Genomic DNA, 12,324 nt, shown 5'->3' with positions numbered 1-12,324 from the left:
AACTCAAGTGGTTTCTGAGTTATCGCTGAAAAACCACAGGGGGGGGCCAAAATGGCCCCCCCCCCCACCAGGGCGAAGGTTAAGTTCCATTTCCTCTTTTCGCTGTCTAATTTTGGTTTCGGCGTCTTCGAGAGCATGCAGTTCTTCCATAACTGCCAGCTTGGCCGCCAAGCCCGCCCTTATGGCAGCTTCACGAATGCGTTCAGAATTTGCGTACGATTGGGAGGAGACAGATAAATGGTCCACCTCCCCTTCACTGCCACAGCTACTAACACTTCTTGATCTTCCAGACATAATTTAATTACTTTAGGACCTGGTAGGTTCGAGTTTACAGTTACCGGTTACAACTACTTTACGTTACCCTTAGGGTAGACCGGGGCAAGTCGCCCCGCCGAGGTAAAACGCCTCACCGATATTTCTCGGAACTGGCAAGGTTCTGGGGAAACATTCTCTCTTCTTTAAAACGTGCACTATATGATCATTATATGAGCAGACTGGAAAGATATTGTGATAACTCTTTAGGGAGATATAGCCAAAAATTTGTTTTTGGAGTGATTTTTATGTTTTGTAGTCAGATTATGCATCATGGCGTTCTTTTATGGTTCACATCAGGTTAACGACTTTTATGTATTTTGAACAACTATTGTCTAACGCTTATAATGCTGGGTTGGTCCGTTTTAAATTATGCCTTGCTGGAGTGCAAGGCGTTGTTCTCTGACCAAACTACGTGATGGGGTAAAACGCCCCAGTAGGTCGCGGGGCAAAAAGCCCCATGGGGCGTTTTACCTCATGTGTTGTTCCGACTACCCACTTCCTAATGTTCGGTTGCTGGCGAACAGTAAGTTTCTATGCAATTTTATGTACCTTTCTCAGCAAATTAATGACAAAGGAAGCATTTTGTTAACATTTGCATTGCAATAATTTATTATTTGGCCTTATGAAGCAGGTGAAAAACCTGTACATACAATAGTGTCATAGCTGAACACCTGACAGGATGGAAGGTGCTAACTTCAGTGCCGTGCCTCCCAAAGTCTAACGGGCCTCTCATATAAGATTTAGTCAACTAGCATGTTCAATCTTTAATCTAGAGTATGGGGCGTCTTGCCCCAGGCCGTGGGGCGTTTTGCCCTGGGGTTGGGGCAAAATGCCCCATTTGCAGTTGCTTCACAAATCACTTCCTAGCTGGGAGTCCGATCATAAGTGAATGAATTTGAGGGGTGGAATTTAAAGTAAAATGTCCAAAAAAACGCATTGAGCACAAATTTGGCCTTCCAGGTGATGTGGGACAAAAGTTATGTAGCAAAATAAATTATCTGGGGCGTCTTGCCCAGGCTACCCTACTTCGAACGTCGAAACGAACTTTGTTACTGTTTCAGCTCTTGTCCTAATTGTCAACACCGCAATCAAAAACAATCTGAAAATACTGTATTGCTGGTAACAAAGGTTTCGGACAGACAAGGCTGAAATTTAAGTAGGTAATACCTTATGAAACCCAACTAGGTCACGATAAATTAAGCCACGTCCAAAAGCGCACTTGACATAACTTGACAGTTCGTAGTTTCGTACGATCTTGATTTTTCGTTTCGTTTCCTTCGTTATGTTCAGTTCAGTTCGTTCGTCCGTTTCTTATCGTTTCTTATTCAACTTAAACCAAAACTTAAACAAAGATAAGTCTAACTAAACTTAAAATTCGAAAAACAGTAAAAAGACGTAGATAATATTGGTAACCCAAATTCAAATTTATATGGATGTCTCACGTGACGAGCCTTCTTTCGCACTAACCACTTGCAAATGACTGTTCGGCATTTACACCGTTTTTTTCGAAATTCATAAAAACTTTTTGGATTTTTTGGCTATTATATTCAAAAATATTTTTTATTTTGGGGGTCAAAATCCAAAAAAAATCGAACAACCGAAGATAGCAGTTTTGTAGCCCTTTTAATTCCACACCTTTTATGTCTGAAACATTTTTCTGTATCTCTTAAGCTGTAGGCCTGACAGCTCTTCCCGCGAAACCTTTTTTGGGTCGAAAATGGCAGAATTGACGTCACTCTGACGTCATAAGCGGCCAACCCATCATAGCCTTTGGAAAAAAATTTGGTCACCATGTGCGCTAGCTACTCCCGGGAGGGTACTGAAAGTTTGGTGACGATCGGCGCAGCGGTTCTCAAGATATATCGAAAAAACTAAAGGGGGGCAAAAAATGCCCCCCCCCCCCACCGCCTGGAAGGTTAAAAGTTTGGGACGGTCGAAAAGCAACCAGACGGTTGCTCACCTCAAGCAAATCAATCTGAATAGCGCATATAATATTTAAAATGACTTGCTCACCCGAACACACAGATACGGCTCGTTTTGTCCAATGACCTGAAAATGGCCAGGCGCTGGTTGGTCTAAGATTTTACTCGTCACAATTAAATTAAAGTGGGCTGTACCGTTATCGACCTCTTCCCACATCAAACTTGGGGTTATGTGGGGTCTAGCGTTGTTACAGACAAATTATAACCCGGCTCGAGGCGGTCAGTTTAATATGAGCGAAACAGGCTAATTAAGTGCATTACGATCCGTACCGGTCAGGTCATGGCCTTAACCGGATATTAGCGTTTGTCAGCCTTTTAACTTCAAATCAGCCATTAGCCCGCGCCGGGCCGGTGCTCGGCGCCAACCGAGCCGGGCCGGAGGGAGGTGTTTGAACACCCTCCCCCGCCCCCTGTTCTAACTCGGCTCCTGGGCCACTCAGCGACACGCGGTAAGCGGTGTTCGAATGAGCGGTAAAAATCATGACGAAACAACCGTCGCCCCTCCCGACCTGGCGCGGGTTAACTGCTACGCCTTGATGTGACATAATGGACGGTAAAAAAAAAACGCTTATATGCCTAGGAGCACAGGTTGGTGTAAAAGTTATTGCTTTTGACGGTTTTAGGAAGAAAACGTTTCCGTTTTATGGTACCAGGAAGCAAAATATTTATCGGAGTTAGAGGATACTGTGAAAGGGGACTTCACGAGAGGTACTGAATCTTTTCTTCCGCATTGTTGCAGGTCCCTTTGTGCAAGCGCTATGAGCTGATTTGACCAACAACTCACATAGGGACAAAAATATTTTCTGACCTTTAGTGGCGCGGCCCTTTTGACTGTTAAAAAATGACTTGAAATCTACAAAATGCCGAGGAAAATTATGATGATCTCCCAGTCCCACAACCTTTCGAGCATTGTGGGCCGTTTATCGCTTCGTGACCAATGAGAGGGCAGAGTTATAGATATTATGATATACGATATGCAATATGCATGCGGGTAATAAGCAAGACATAAACAAATAATAAAAAAAAAAACAGACGGCAGAAGACATATGAGCTGTAACCGGCAGCACAATGCACACTGCACAGGCTTATAAATCCGGAATGATATAGCGATCTAAGACCTTTGAACCTCCGTCTAACTTTTTGCCGATAAATTGGTACGATCTATAAAACCTTCCCTTGAAGATGGTTACCGTCCCCGCCAAGCGGTTACACCGCCAAACGGTAAACGATTCCTCGCCGATATAATAACAAAACGTGGCACTCGTATTTACGCCCAGGTCTTTCGGTACGTAAAGAAAATTCGGATACAGGGGCGACAGGTGATCGGAGTCTCCCAGTACAGCAACGACAGGTGACAGGGATCTTCCAGTAGCTGCACTCCTCCTTGGCGAGACCAAAGTGACAGAGACATAGGCGAGAAAGCTCAGCCATCCACGGGCCAAGCTTCTGAAGTGTCGTACTTTCATATCTACGGTGGTAGTATCAATAACGACGCTGCCTGCTACTGACAAACAGGAACGAGTGTCAATTTACGATGGAGTAAAATGCATTAAAACCACTTTGCATTTCATAAGCCATAGATAACATGAATCGTTATCTATGCATAAGCGTTTATTAAAGCTGAACTTCATTCAATGCTGTCGAACCGTGTTTACGGCCTTTGTTAGGACTGGGCCGTGCACTGTGCAGTCGCTATAGAGCCAGACCGGGCCGCTCCACGGAGGCCCTCTCCGCCGCATCTCGGCTGCACCGCTCCTCTCGCCACAGCCTGCCGCCCGTCCGCCGGCCGTGAGCCCGTTCACTAACGACCGCCAGGGGCGGGCGGGTCATTCACCTGCACGGCGCCCGCGGCGGCGGTGCACGGGCCGCGCCGGCCTCTCCAAGGGACGGGAGAGCAGAGAACGGGCGGTCCGGTCAGCAGCACACCGGCCATACAGCGGCTGCCTGATTGGAAGGACCTCCGCTCGAACCACGTGAGTAGGGACGGATTTAAATGTAATGCCTTGCATTGCTGATGGATAAAAATCCTGTGCTGCTAGGGGAGAGTGGGGTAATTTGGCCGGTGGTGTAAATTGGCCGCCCCCACCTGTACGAAAGCTGATAAAAGTGAATGAAATAACTTTAGTCTCTATTCATTTGTCATCGGTAGAACTAACTCGAGAACAAATGTCAAAATTTTCCCCCTCTTAGTTTTATTCAAAAAATAAAAGGTGAATTTCGTTAGAAAATAGCAACTTTTACTTCCCTTTAAAAATTTCTATAACATGTAGTATTTGGGCTGTAAACGAATTCCAACATTATAGCGCCATTTTTGAGGGTGTTCAGCGGTTCCAAGAGCAATTTCATCTAAAAATAAACTTGTTATCTAAAATCTAAAATAAACTTGTTTATCTAAAATAAACTTGTCTCGTCAAGTTGTTTTCGTTTCACATATTTCATTTATTACGTATACTGGTAACTCATTGGTAAACCTACAAGGTAAATCATTGGGTCATGTCTCAGAAAGCTCAGAAATCAGGTCATGGAAACCTGAGATTTTCGACAAAATGCAGGCTGAAGTAGATTGTCGCTAAATTGTCATTTGTCTTCTTAGGACCGACTGACATTTCGTTTTCCCCCACAGGATGAACTCATGACTGAATCATTAGTTTTCGTCTCAAACAGAGACAATTAATTTCTACTACAAAGCACTATCCGGCAAGACATGCATCGGCAGTTGAAAAGTATCATCCGTAAGACCAAGGCGAGGTCGCTCTACGCGATCATACTTTTCACTGGCGTCGCTACTTATTTGGCAGTTTCTTTGGAGAACACATTCGGGTGAGTGGGCACTGAACATCAGAGATCGAATCATTGGATGATTGGTGTTAAAATTAGATGACCCAATGGCTTTCAGTTGCAACTAACGTTGGAAAATAGAGGGAAAGCATTTAAAAGATTAAAATGCTCCGCAAATCTAGTCATTAACTCCGCCTTCTTTTCAAAGTTTGTCTAACAGCCACGCCCTGTGTGTCAGTCTGAATCTGCTACGACTGCATCCTGATGTTTTGTGTGTACCCAGTTTAACTATACCCGTATGCCGGCAGGGGGTCGCCATCAATACACAGACCGCCAGCGCCGGCCGCCGCTCCCTTTACCAAGGGTCGGTCGTCCGCCGCCCTCTCCATCAGTCGGTCCGACGCTCTGTTCACCCGGCTGCAGACGGAGCTGGAATCACTACCCGCCGAGTCCCTCTGCCACAGTCAGCGCGGTCTCGGCGGCCGGTGCTTCAACTGCATGATCAACAACGAGACCGTGCTGGGACAGACGGACGGCGTGAAACCCACCTGTCTCGACTGGCTGCACGCCAACTGCTCCGTGCTCTCATTTGGAATCAACAACGACTTCAGCTTCGACGACCAGATGTCTGACCTCGGCTGCACGGTACACGCGTTTGACCCGACCATGGGTCGCGACAGTTACCGCCGCTCCGAGCGGGTGTTCTTCCACGCGGAGGGCGTGGCCGCCGCCGACGGCCACAGCGGCACGTTTCCCGTGCTCAGCCTGGCCTCTGCCGCGGCACGAGCCGGTCTGGAGACGGGCGTCATAGACTACCTAAAGCTGGATGTCGAGGGGAGTGAGTGGGAGGTCCTGTTGACCGCCGGCGCCACGCTGCGGCAGGTTCGTCAGCTGGCGCTCGAGCTGCATCTCACCCATCCGTACGGGCAGCTGACATCCGGAGTGGGGATACAGCAGTCAGAGGTGGCGCCGCACGTCAGTGCAGAGGGAGCCCGCCGGTTCCTCGAGGCGCTGGGTAAGCTAAGGGACGCCGGGTTCCTGATGACCCACAGCGTCCACTCTGTGGCGTGCCAGAAGTACGCCGGTGGCTGTCTGCCGTTTATGTATGAGACGGTATGGGTGAACATCGCGCTTCTACCGACACGGTCTCAGTAGGAGCGGAAGGGAAACGCCCAGTATCTTGGCGTCGGCGCCCAGAAATTAAAACTCCAATAATTGAGGGTGACCGTGCCATAACTTATGTCACGGGTCCTGCTGGATAGCGGCGCCGCATGCAGCGAGCGACAGCCGACAAACCAAACAGCCATTTTAGCTGTGATCATTAACCTGTGAAGTGCAATGTCATTTATTGTTTTGCATAACAATAAACGGTTTTAAATGTAGTCTGAGAATTATAATGCCTTCCTGTAAGTGGACATCTCCGTCATGCAGTTTGGATGCAGTGTTGTTGGGTAACTTCGGTGCAACTGGAGTAGCTTGGGAGCGACCACCCGGCATCCAGGATACCTCTAAATGAAATGAACAAGGACTTCTAAGGTTTTTGAGTTTAGATCATCATCACGATTGTTCGGAAAACTGTGTAATTAAAGTGCAAATAAAGCCAGCAGTCTTGCATCATTTTCTTTTTTTCGCCGAGTCACCTTGGAAGCATGACGCCATAAACGAACGAGCCCCTTTTCGTGCCAGCTATTTACATCAGACAGCGCTTAACAACACCCTAATTAGCTCCCGGGAAGAGAAGACGACAGTTAATCGGCAATTAACCCGCGCCCGGCTGGGGTCCTGGATTTCCACGCCCTGCTGGGGGGGGGGGTGTTTGAACACCCCCCCCCCCTTGTAACTCGGCTCCTGGGCCACGTAGCGATACGCGGAAGGCGGCGTTCGAAAGAGCGTCAAAAATAATGACGAAATCACTTCGGTCAATTTTTTGGTCAGGTCAAAGGTCAGGTCACCAGAGGTCATTGAAGGCAAAATTTCGCCGATTTCCAGGTCGAATGTCGAAAATTTCCAAGAAGCCAACGCATAACTCGGAACCAATAGAGCTACAGCGCCGCGGAAAAGCGCATTCGATAGCCCTATTAACGCCCTTTCTGAGTAATTCTCTCAGATTTGACCTAACGTCAACGGTTTTGCCTGCAGGGGGCAAAACTGCAAAAATAGCCGATTTTTTCGGAAACAGTTTTTCTGCAATAACTTTTGACCCAAGCCTTGTACGAGCTTACTTTTACCGGCATCGTGTTCCTCTCGTCAAGACGCATCGAATGAACTATAACTTGACCTTGAAAGGTCAACTTGAAAATTTGACCTCAGGTCAAGGTCATGACCTGACCGGAAAGGGTCATGTTGCATATCAGTCGATCCGTATCGTCGAGCTGAACACATCTAAGGCGTTTTCATCGCTCTAGCATGCCTCTATCAAAAGTTATTTGCGAAAAACTGTTAGATACCATTCGTGACCTAAGATGACCTCAGGGCATAAACAAGGGTCATGGACACCATTTTCATGTTCAGTGTGTCTAAACCACTTGTAATTCGGTGTTTGGGAGTGTTTATAATGTCTTTTGTCCAAAAGCGGCGCATTTCAATTTTCTCCCATTGACTTATAATGGGGAGGTCGCAAAATTGACCTGACCTTAGGTCATCGATATCAAAATTCTGAGATATACATTTTGTACATGCTATTGCTCTTAGCAATCGCTGAAAGTTTCAAAGCAATTGGTCACTCGGTGTAGCTATGACAGACATTGAAACTTTTTATGAGGTGAGGTCACTTCAAGTGACCTGGTGACCTGACCTTCAATGACCTTGGTCTGAAATTTTCACAACATGTGTAGAATTGATGTGTGCTAAGGTGTACCAAAAACGGCGGCGCGGAGCGCCGCCGTTTTTGAGATATTCGCGAAAAACCACAAGGGGGGTGTTCAAACACCCCCCCCCCCAGCAGGGCGCGGGTTAAAGGGAACAGGTAAAGGGCATGACTTGGGAATGCCTTAAAGGGACTATCCCACCTTTAACATGGGGTTTGAGTTGAGATAGCCAAGTTTGCGGCGAGGCTCAGAAACCACTATCTATCTAGGTTGCAACCCCCGCGGCCTCTTGGTGTTGAAGAAATTCGTTCCCTTCATTTGAAAATGGGCCTTGTGCAAGGCCCTATCTTCAACATGGAGCGACCGTTACTGTGACGTCACCTCGTTTAGTCATTCTGATTTAAATGGGTTTGTTCGTTGAAAAATCGCTTAAAACTTGGTCTGAACTTTGTTGTGGTGCCTACAGAGTAAAAAGAATCAGCTTTATGACAGTAATGTGGCCTGGGGAAGGAGGTAATTTTGGGCTGTGACGTCACATATTTGAAAGTTTGTGTTTGGAATATGGGAAGCCTAAGATGTTTAATGAAAAATAAATGCCAGAACCGTGTTCCTGGTCATCCAATCTATAAAGTCGGGCACAATTTAACTGGTTTTAACAACATTTTAGAAGTTGGGACAGTCCCTTTAACTCTCCAGTCAGGATTGGGACTGCCGGACTAACGCAACCGATCGCACTGGCCGGACTGGGAAAACAGTAATAGGGCTGAGAATGGAACTACCAAACCCTTGGAAATTAACCATGACTCCAGCCTCAGAATCCATCCCCAGAATCCACCGCTGAAACCAGCTCCTGGATCCCAGCCTCAAAGAACACGGCCTCGAGTCCAGTCTTGAAAAGTTCCTCACAGTAATGATCACATTACCCCGCGGCCCACCTAACCTAAACGTGTAGCGTGCCTGTCTGAGAATCTCTAGAGATGAGCCTCGCACCAGAGCTGACAGTTAACTGACGCCTGTCATGTCTGTGCATTTGCCAACTGACCATGTGCATTGGACAGCCATAACTAGCTCTGTACGTTCCGAGAATTATTCCGCGACGGAGACAGGGAAAGTGGAAATAAGAATGTATGTATAAGAAGTACATAGCAATGCTTCTATGATACAAATGCTCAGATGAAACAAGCAGACGCACAAAACACTTCCGTGTCAGTAATCCTCACTGTACACAGATTATCACCCCGCATTCAGAACTGACTTGCCGACCATCGCTCGCTCGAGGGTCGCTCAATCCTCCAGCTTCGGCCGACCGTTGCCCGACCATTCACCGTTCGGTGTCTACTCCATCCCGAGTATTGCCCAAGCATTCCCCGGACGCTGGCCCTGATCGTTGCTCGGCCATTCCCCGCTCGATGCTCAACTGTTGCCCGCTCATTGCCCCCACTGTCGCCTACCTGCGACCGTTCCCGTCCACTGCTCAGTAGGCGTCACTTATCTCCGATTCGGGCTTCTCCTCTCCGTCGGCCGCTCGCCCGGGAGAGGCGGGCGAGGGCGAGGAGCGCTCGTCGGCCGCGTCCAGGTCGAGGTCCGAGTCGGCGGCGCCCTCGCCCTCAGACTCGGCAGCCTCGGTAGAGTCGTCCGGCTCAGAGCGCTGCGGAAGATACATATAAGAAATATATAAATAAATGCATACATAAAGTGCTCGGCAGGGAACAGTTGAGTGTATCCTAGCAATTAGCATACATAAATAGGTACAAACAACAATATACATTATACATACATATTGCATATGCAAATTGCCCATCCCCATGCATATATGCAAACAGTTAAGTGCATATGTAGAAGATGCCATGCATCGGTCTGTGCATTACAATAAGCCTCAAAGCATGACACTGGAGAGCCACAATGCCGCCCCTTCATGCAGTAAAGAGTTGAGTCTGGCACACAGCGACAAGGAAAGCAGTGGGTATAGCGCTATAACTGACCTAAGTGTCAGTGGGGCCCTGGACCCACTGACAGAGTAGATGGGACCTATCGCTCCGACCCCGTCCTCTCCTTACCTGGGAGAAAATCTCCTCGCCGCGTAGGTCGCGGTTCTTCAGGTTGCCCATCCAGAAGGCATCCGAGCAGCCATTCAGTGCCAGCATGGCCTTGACTCGGAACACAAACGACTCCAGACCCTTCTTCAAGTAGGGCACGTGGTTCATCAGACTGGCGTCCTTCAGACTCTGGAACACACGCAGACAGCGCAGGGTTATGATCCCTGCAGCTCAGTATCACACTCGGTTGCGGGTGGCAGATAACTAGAACGGACTAATAGCTCATCACACATGCGTGAATGCCTACACGAATAATGCAACCGTAGACCCGACAGCATTCCTTAGAACCCGTAAATTATACAAAACAAAAACGCCTCCAAAGGATCTGTTTCAAAATGAAAAAAAAATATGTAAGCATGTTATTTTCGAAAAGGACCCGTTGAACTCCGAGGGAGGACCACACCAAGAGCAGTCCCTCCTCCCGCGGTAGGGAGGAGTAGGAGGGACACTCACCTTGGAGTGGTTGCACACGTGGTGCAAGTACCGGGCGCTCAGCTGGAAGTTCTTCAGAATGGTAAGCACCTCGTCACGCTGGTGCTTCAGCATGAGCTCCAGCATGGGGATGGCGTGGCGCACAAACAGGTCGACCAGCCGCCGAGAGTGCTGTCGGGCAGAGACGGCGGGAGAGTTATCACTGCGTTCAGTGTGTCGGAGAGACGCAGAGGTTAGCAGGAGATTCTTTGGAGACAACATTCAGCGACCATGACGACGGTTCGTCATCGTGGTCGAACGGTAGATACTGTGGTAACGAGTGGCGCGGGGAGGCCGAAAGCCCTCGAGAAAACTTATTTATAAAAACGATGGTAAGTAGGCTTACATACAATGATTACAGAGGCTGGAAATTATCTGAAGAGTCGCCCCACGAACTTCCGTACGCTTGATGGAGTCAATTCGATCAAATTGTATGCATTCAAATCCCACTACATTCAATCGTCTAAATACCCCTAACACGAACAAAGAAATGTCGATCTGTCCTGTCGACCGACAGATCGGCCACACGAGGGCAAGCAACTCCATCACATGACAGACCACATTCGCCACACCAGGCAGCCATCCCCACTAACCTTCAAACAGACTCCCACGGCGCTCCGACTGCTGAACACTCGCAGGCAGCCGACCATCTGGTTGAAGACGCGCAGAGCCGCCGCCCACCGGTCGAGTCGCCCGCGCTCCGAGCCGCCGGCCGACACCACGCCGCGGATCGCCTCCACCAGGGCGGCGAACATGACGCGGTAGTAGTGGCCGAATGTCGATCTGGGGTCAGAGGTGGGTGGGTCAGCGGGTGGACTGTGCGGAGGTGCCCCGGAAGGGTAGAGTGGCAATGCGAACTGTATAAAGAGGAACTTCCAAATGCAGCAGGAATTGAGTTTCACCTGGGAGTATGTCTTAGTAGGTGTGTCTGTGTGGAAGGTAAGAATCTCTGTGTGTTTCCACTCACTTGGCCAGCGTCGGGTAGGTCTCTGAGGCCGGCTCCCGTCCGGTCGAGTCCAGCAGCTCGGCCAGCGCCGTCTGTGCCAGCCTCTCGAGCCGCTCCAGCAGGCGTCCGTCGGCGGGAGCCAGTACCAGCTGCAGCAGGGCGGACACCCGGCCGCCGTACGCGGCGCCCGACTCGCGCGCGCCGTCCGCAGAGAACCACTCCCGCTTCAGTAGTGACTCGGCGCAGTCGGCTGAGGAGCGGGGAAGGGGAGTTGTTATAATACGCGCAATTTACAGTCAACAGGGGTACTTGACAAAAAAAACTTTAAACGAAAAGTGGTTCTAACATTCGAAGAACCTTGCGAATGACCATGCATTACAGCACACATGACACACTGTGCCGGCATTAGCGACCATCGATGCAACGATATTCGACCTAGGAAACACCGACCCCATTCCAGCATAGTACCGAGCGTCTCATGCAGCCGCGGTTCCGCCGACAGCTCCGCCAGCGCCGCCAGCGTGCGCGCCAGGTTCGCCGCACACTCGATCTGCGGCACAGACGCCGTGCTGCTCCAGAAGGCTGAAGGCGCGAGTGGTCGGCTGCTGAGACTGCGGCTGACTGGGCGCCGCCTGGCTGCGGCCGGTGTCGGTCAGACGCAGGTTTCCCACCGCCTCTGCCGGTGAAGAAGGGAGGGCAGGTCAGAACTCAGAGGAAGTCTTAGACGAGTTAGAGGTCAGAAAGGTGTCTTTGGAGGGGTGCCTAACGGGGGAAAGAGACCGGGGTGTAGCAGAAAAGTGGCAACATTAGTAGTAGCGCAACACCGATATTGACTTTACATACAGCAGTGACAAAACTGAATATAACGTTTGGACCAGCTGCAGGCGCTGAGGTTGATCCCATGATTGCAGAAAATGGTACGCTATACC

The 12,324-nt window shown here is 49.3% G+C and overlaps 2 protein-coding genes and 1 long non-coding RNA gene across 3 annotated transcripts; 1 reads left to right on the top strand and 2 right to left on the bottom strand.

Annotated features, from left to right (window-relative positions):
- Window positions 1-294: 294 nt before the first annotated feature.
- On the bottom strand, window positions 295-1,805 carry LOC122369480. The gene is made up of 2 exons (XR_006254405.1): window positions 1,337-1,805; window positions 295-362 (listed from the first exon to the last, which is right to left on the bottom strand). It is a non-coding gene; the product is annotated as an uncharacterized LOC122369480 (long non-coding RNA).
- Window positions 1,806-3,084: 1,279 nt separating this feature from the next.
- On the top strand, window positions 3,085-6,238 carry LOC122369474. The gene is made up of 3 exons (XM_043344253.1): window positions 3,085-4,270; window positions 4,921-5,117; window positions 5,384-6,238. The coding sequence occupies exons 2-3, from the start codon at window positions 5,002-5,004 to the stop codon at window positions 6,228-6,230; spliced, it is 963 nt and encodes a 320-aa protein (XP_043200188.1). The 5' UTR covers window positions 3,085-4,270; window positions 4,921-5,001; the 3' UTR covers window positions 6,231-6,238.
- A 2,756-nt stretch (window positions 6,239-8,994) lies between these two features.
- LOC122369479 (Fanconi anemia group D2 protein homolog) lies at window positions 8,995-11,956 on the bottom strand. Its single transcript, XM_043344263.1, has 6 exons — window positions 11,864-11,956; window positions 11,417-11,645; window positions 11,043-11,232; window positions 10,432-10,581; window positions 9,940-10,107; window positions 8,995-9,530 (listed from the first exon to the last, which is right to left on the bottom strand). The coding sequence occupies exons 3-6, from the start codon at window positions 11,202-11,204 to the stop codon at window positions 9,357-9,359; spliced, it is 654 nt and encodes a 217-aa protein (XP_043200198.1). The 5' UTR covers window positions 11,205-11,232; window positions 11,417-11,645; window positions 11,864-11,956; the 3' UTR covers window positions 8,995-9,356.
- Window positions 11,957-12,324: the final 368 nt, after the last annotated feature.

Source organism: Amphibalanus amphitrite, unplaced genomic scaffold (assembly GCF_019059575.1).
Source record: "Amphibalanus amphitrite isolate SeventyFive unplaced genomic scaffold, NRLGWU_Aamphi_draft 001040F_arrow, whole genome shotgun sequence".
Classification (NCBI taxonomy): Eukaryota; Metazoa; Arthropoda; class Thecostraca; order Balanomorpha; family Balanidae; genus Amphibalanus; species Amphibalanus amphitrite.
Note: the sequence above shows the minus strand (reverse complement) of the source record. Positions and strands in the feature narration are given on the sequence as shown.

Excerpts from the sequence above, each read along its gene's own strand:
- LOC122369474 (XM_043344253.1), top strand. The coding sequence starts at position 5,002 with ATGCATCGGCAGTTGAAAAGTATCATCCGTAAGACCAAGGCGAGGTCG. Across the intron at positions 5,118-5,383 it reads TCTTTGGAGAACACATTCGG|GGGGTCGCCATCAATACACA; the intron begins GTGAGTGGGCAC and ends GTATGCCGGCAG.
- LOC122369479 (XM_043344263.1), bottom strand. The coding sequence starts at position 11,204 with ATGTTCGCCGCCCTGGTGGAGGCGATCCGCGGCGTGGTGTCGGCCGGC. Across the intron at positions 10,108-10,431 it reads ACGTGTGCAACCACTCCAAG|AGTCTGAAGGACGCCAGTCT; the intron begins GTGAGTGTCCCT and ends CGTGTGTTCCAG. Across the intron at positions 9,531-9,939 it reads GCGAGGAGATTTTCTCCCAG|CGCTCTGAGCCGGACGACTC; the intron begins GTAAGGAGAGGA and ends TATCTTCCGCAG.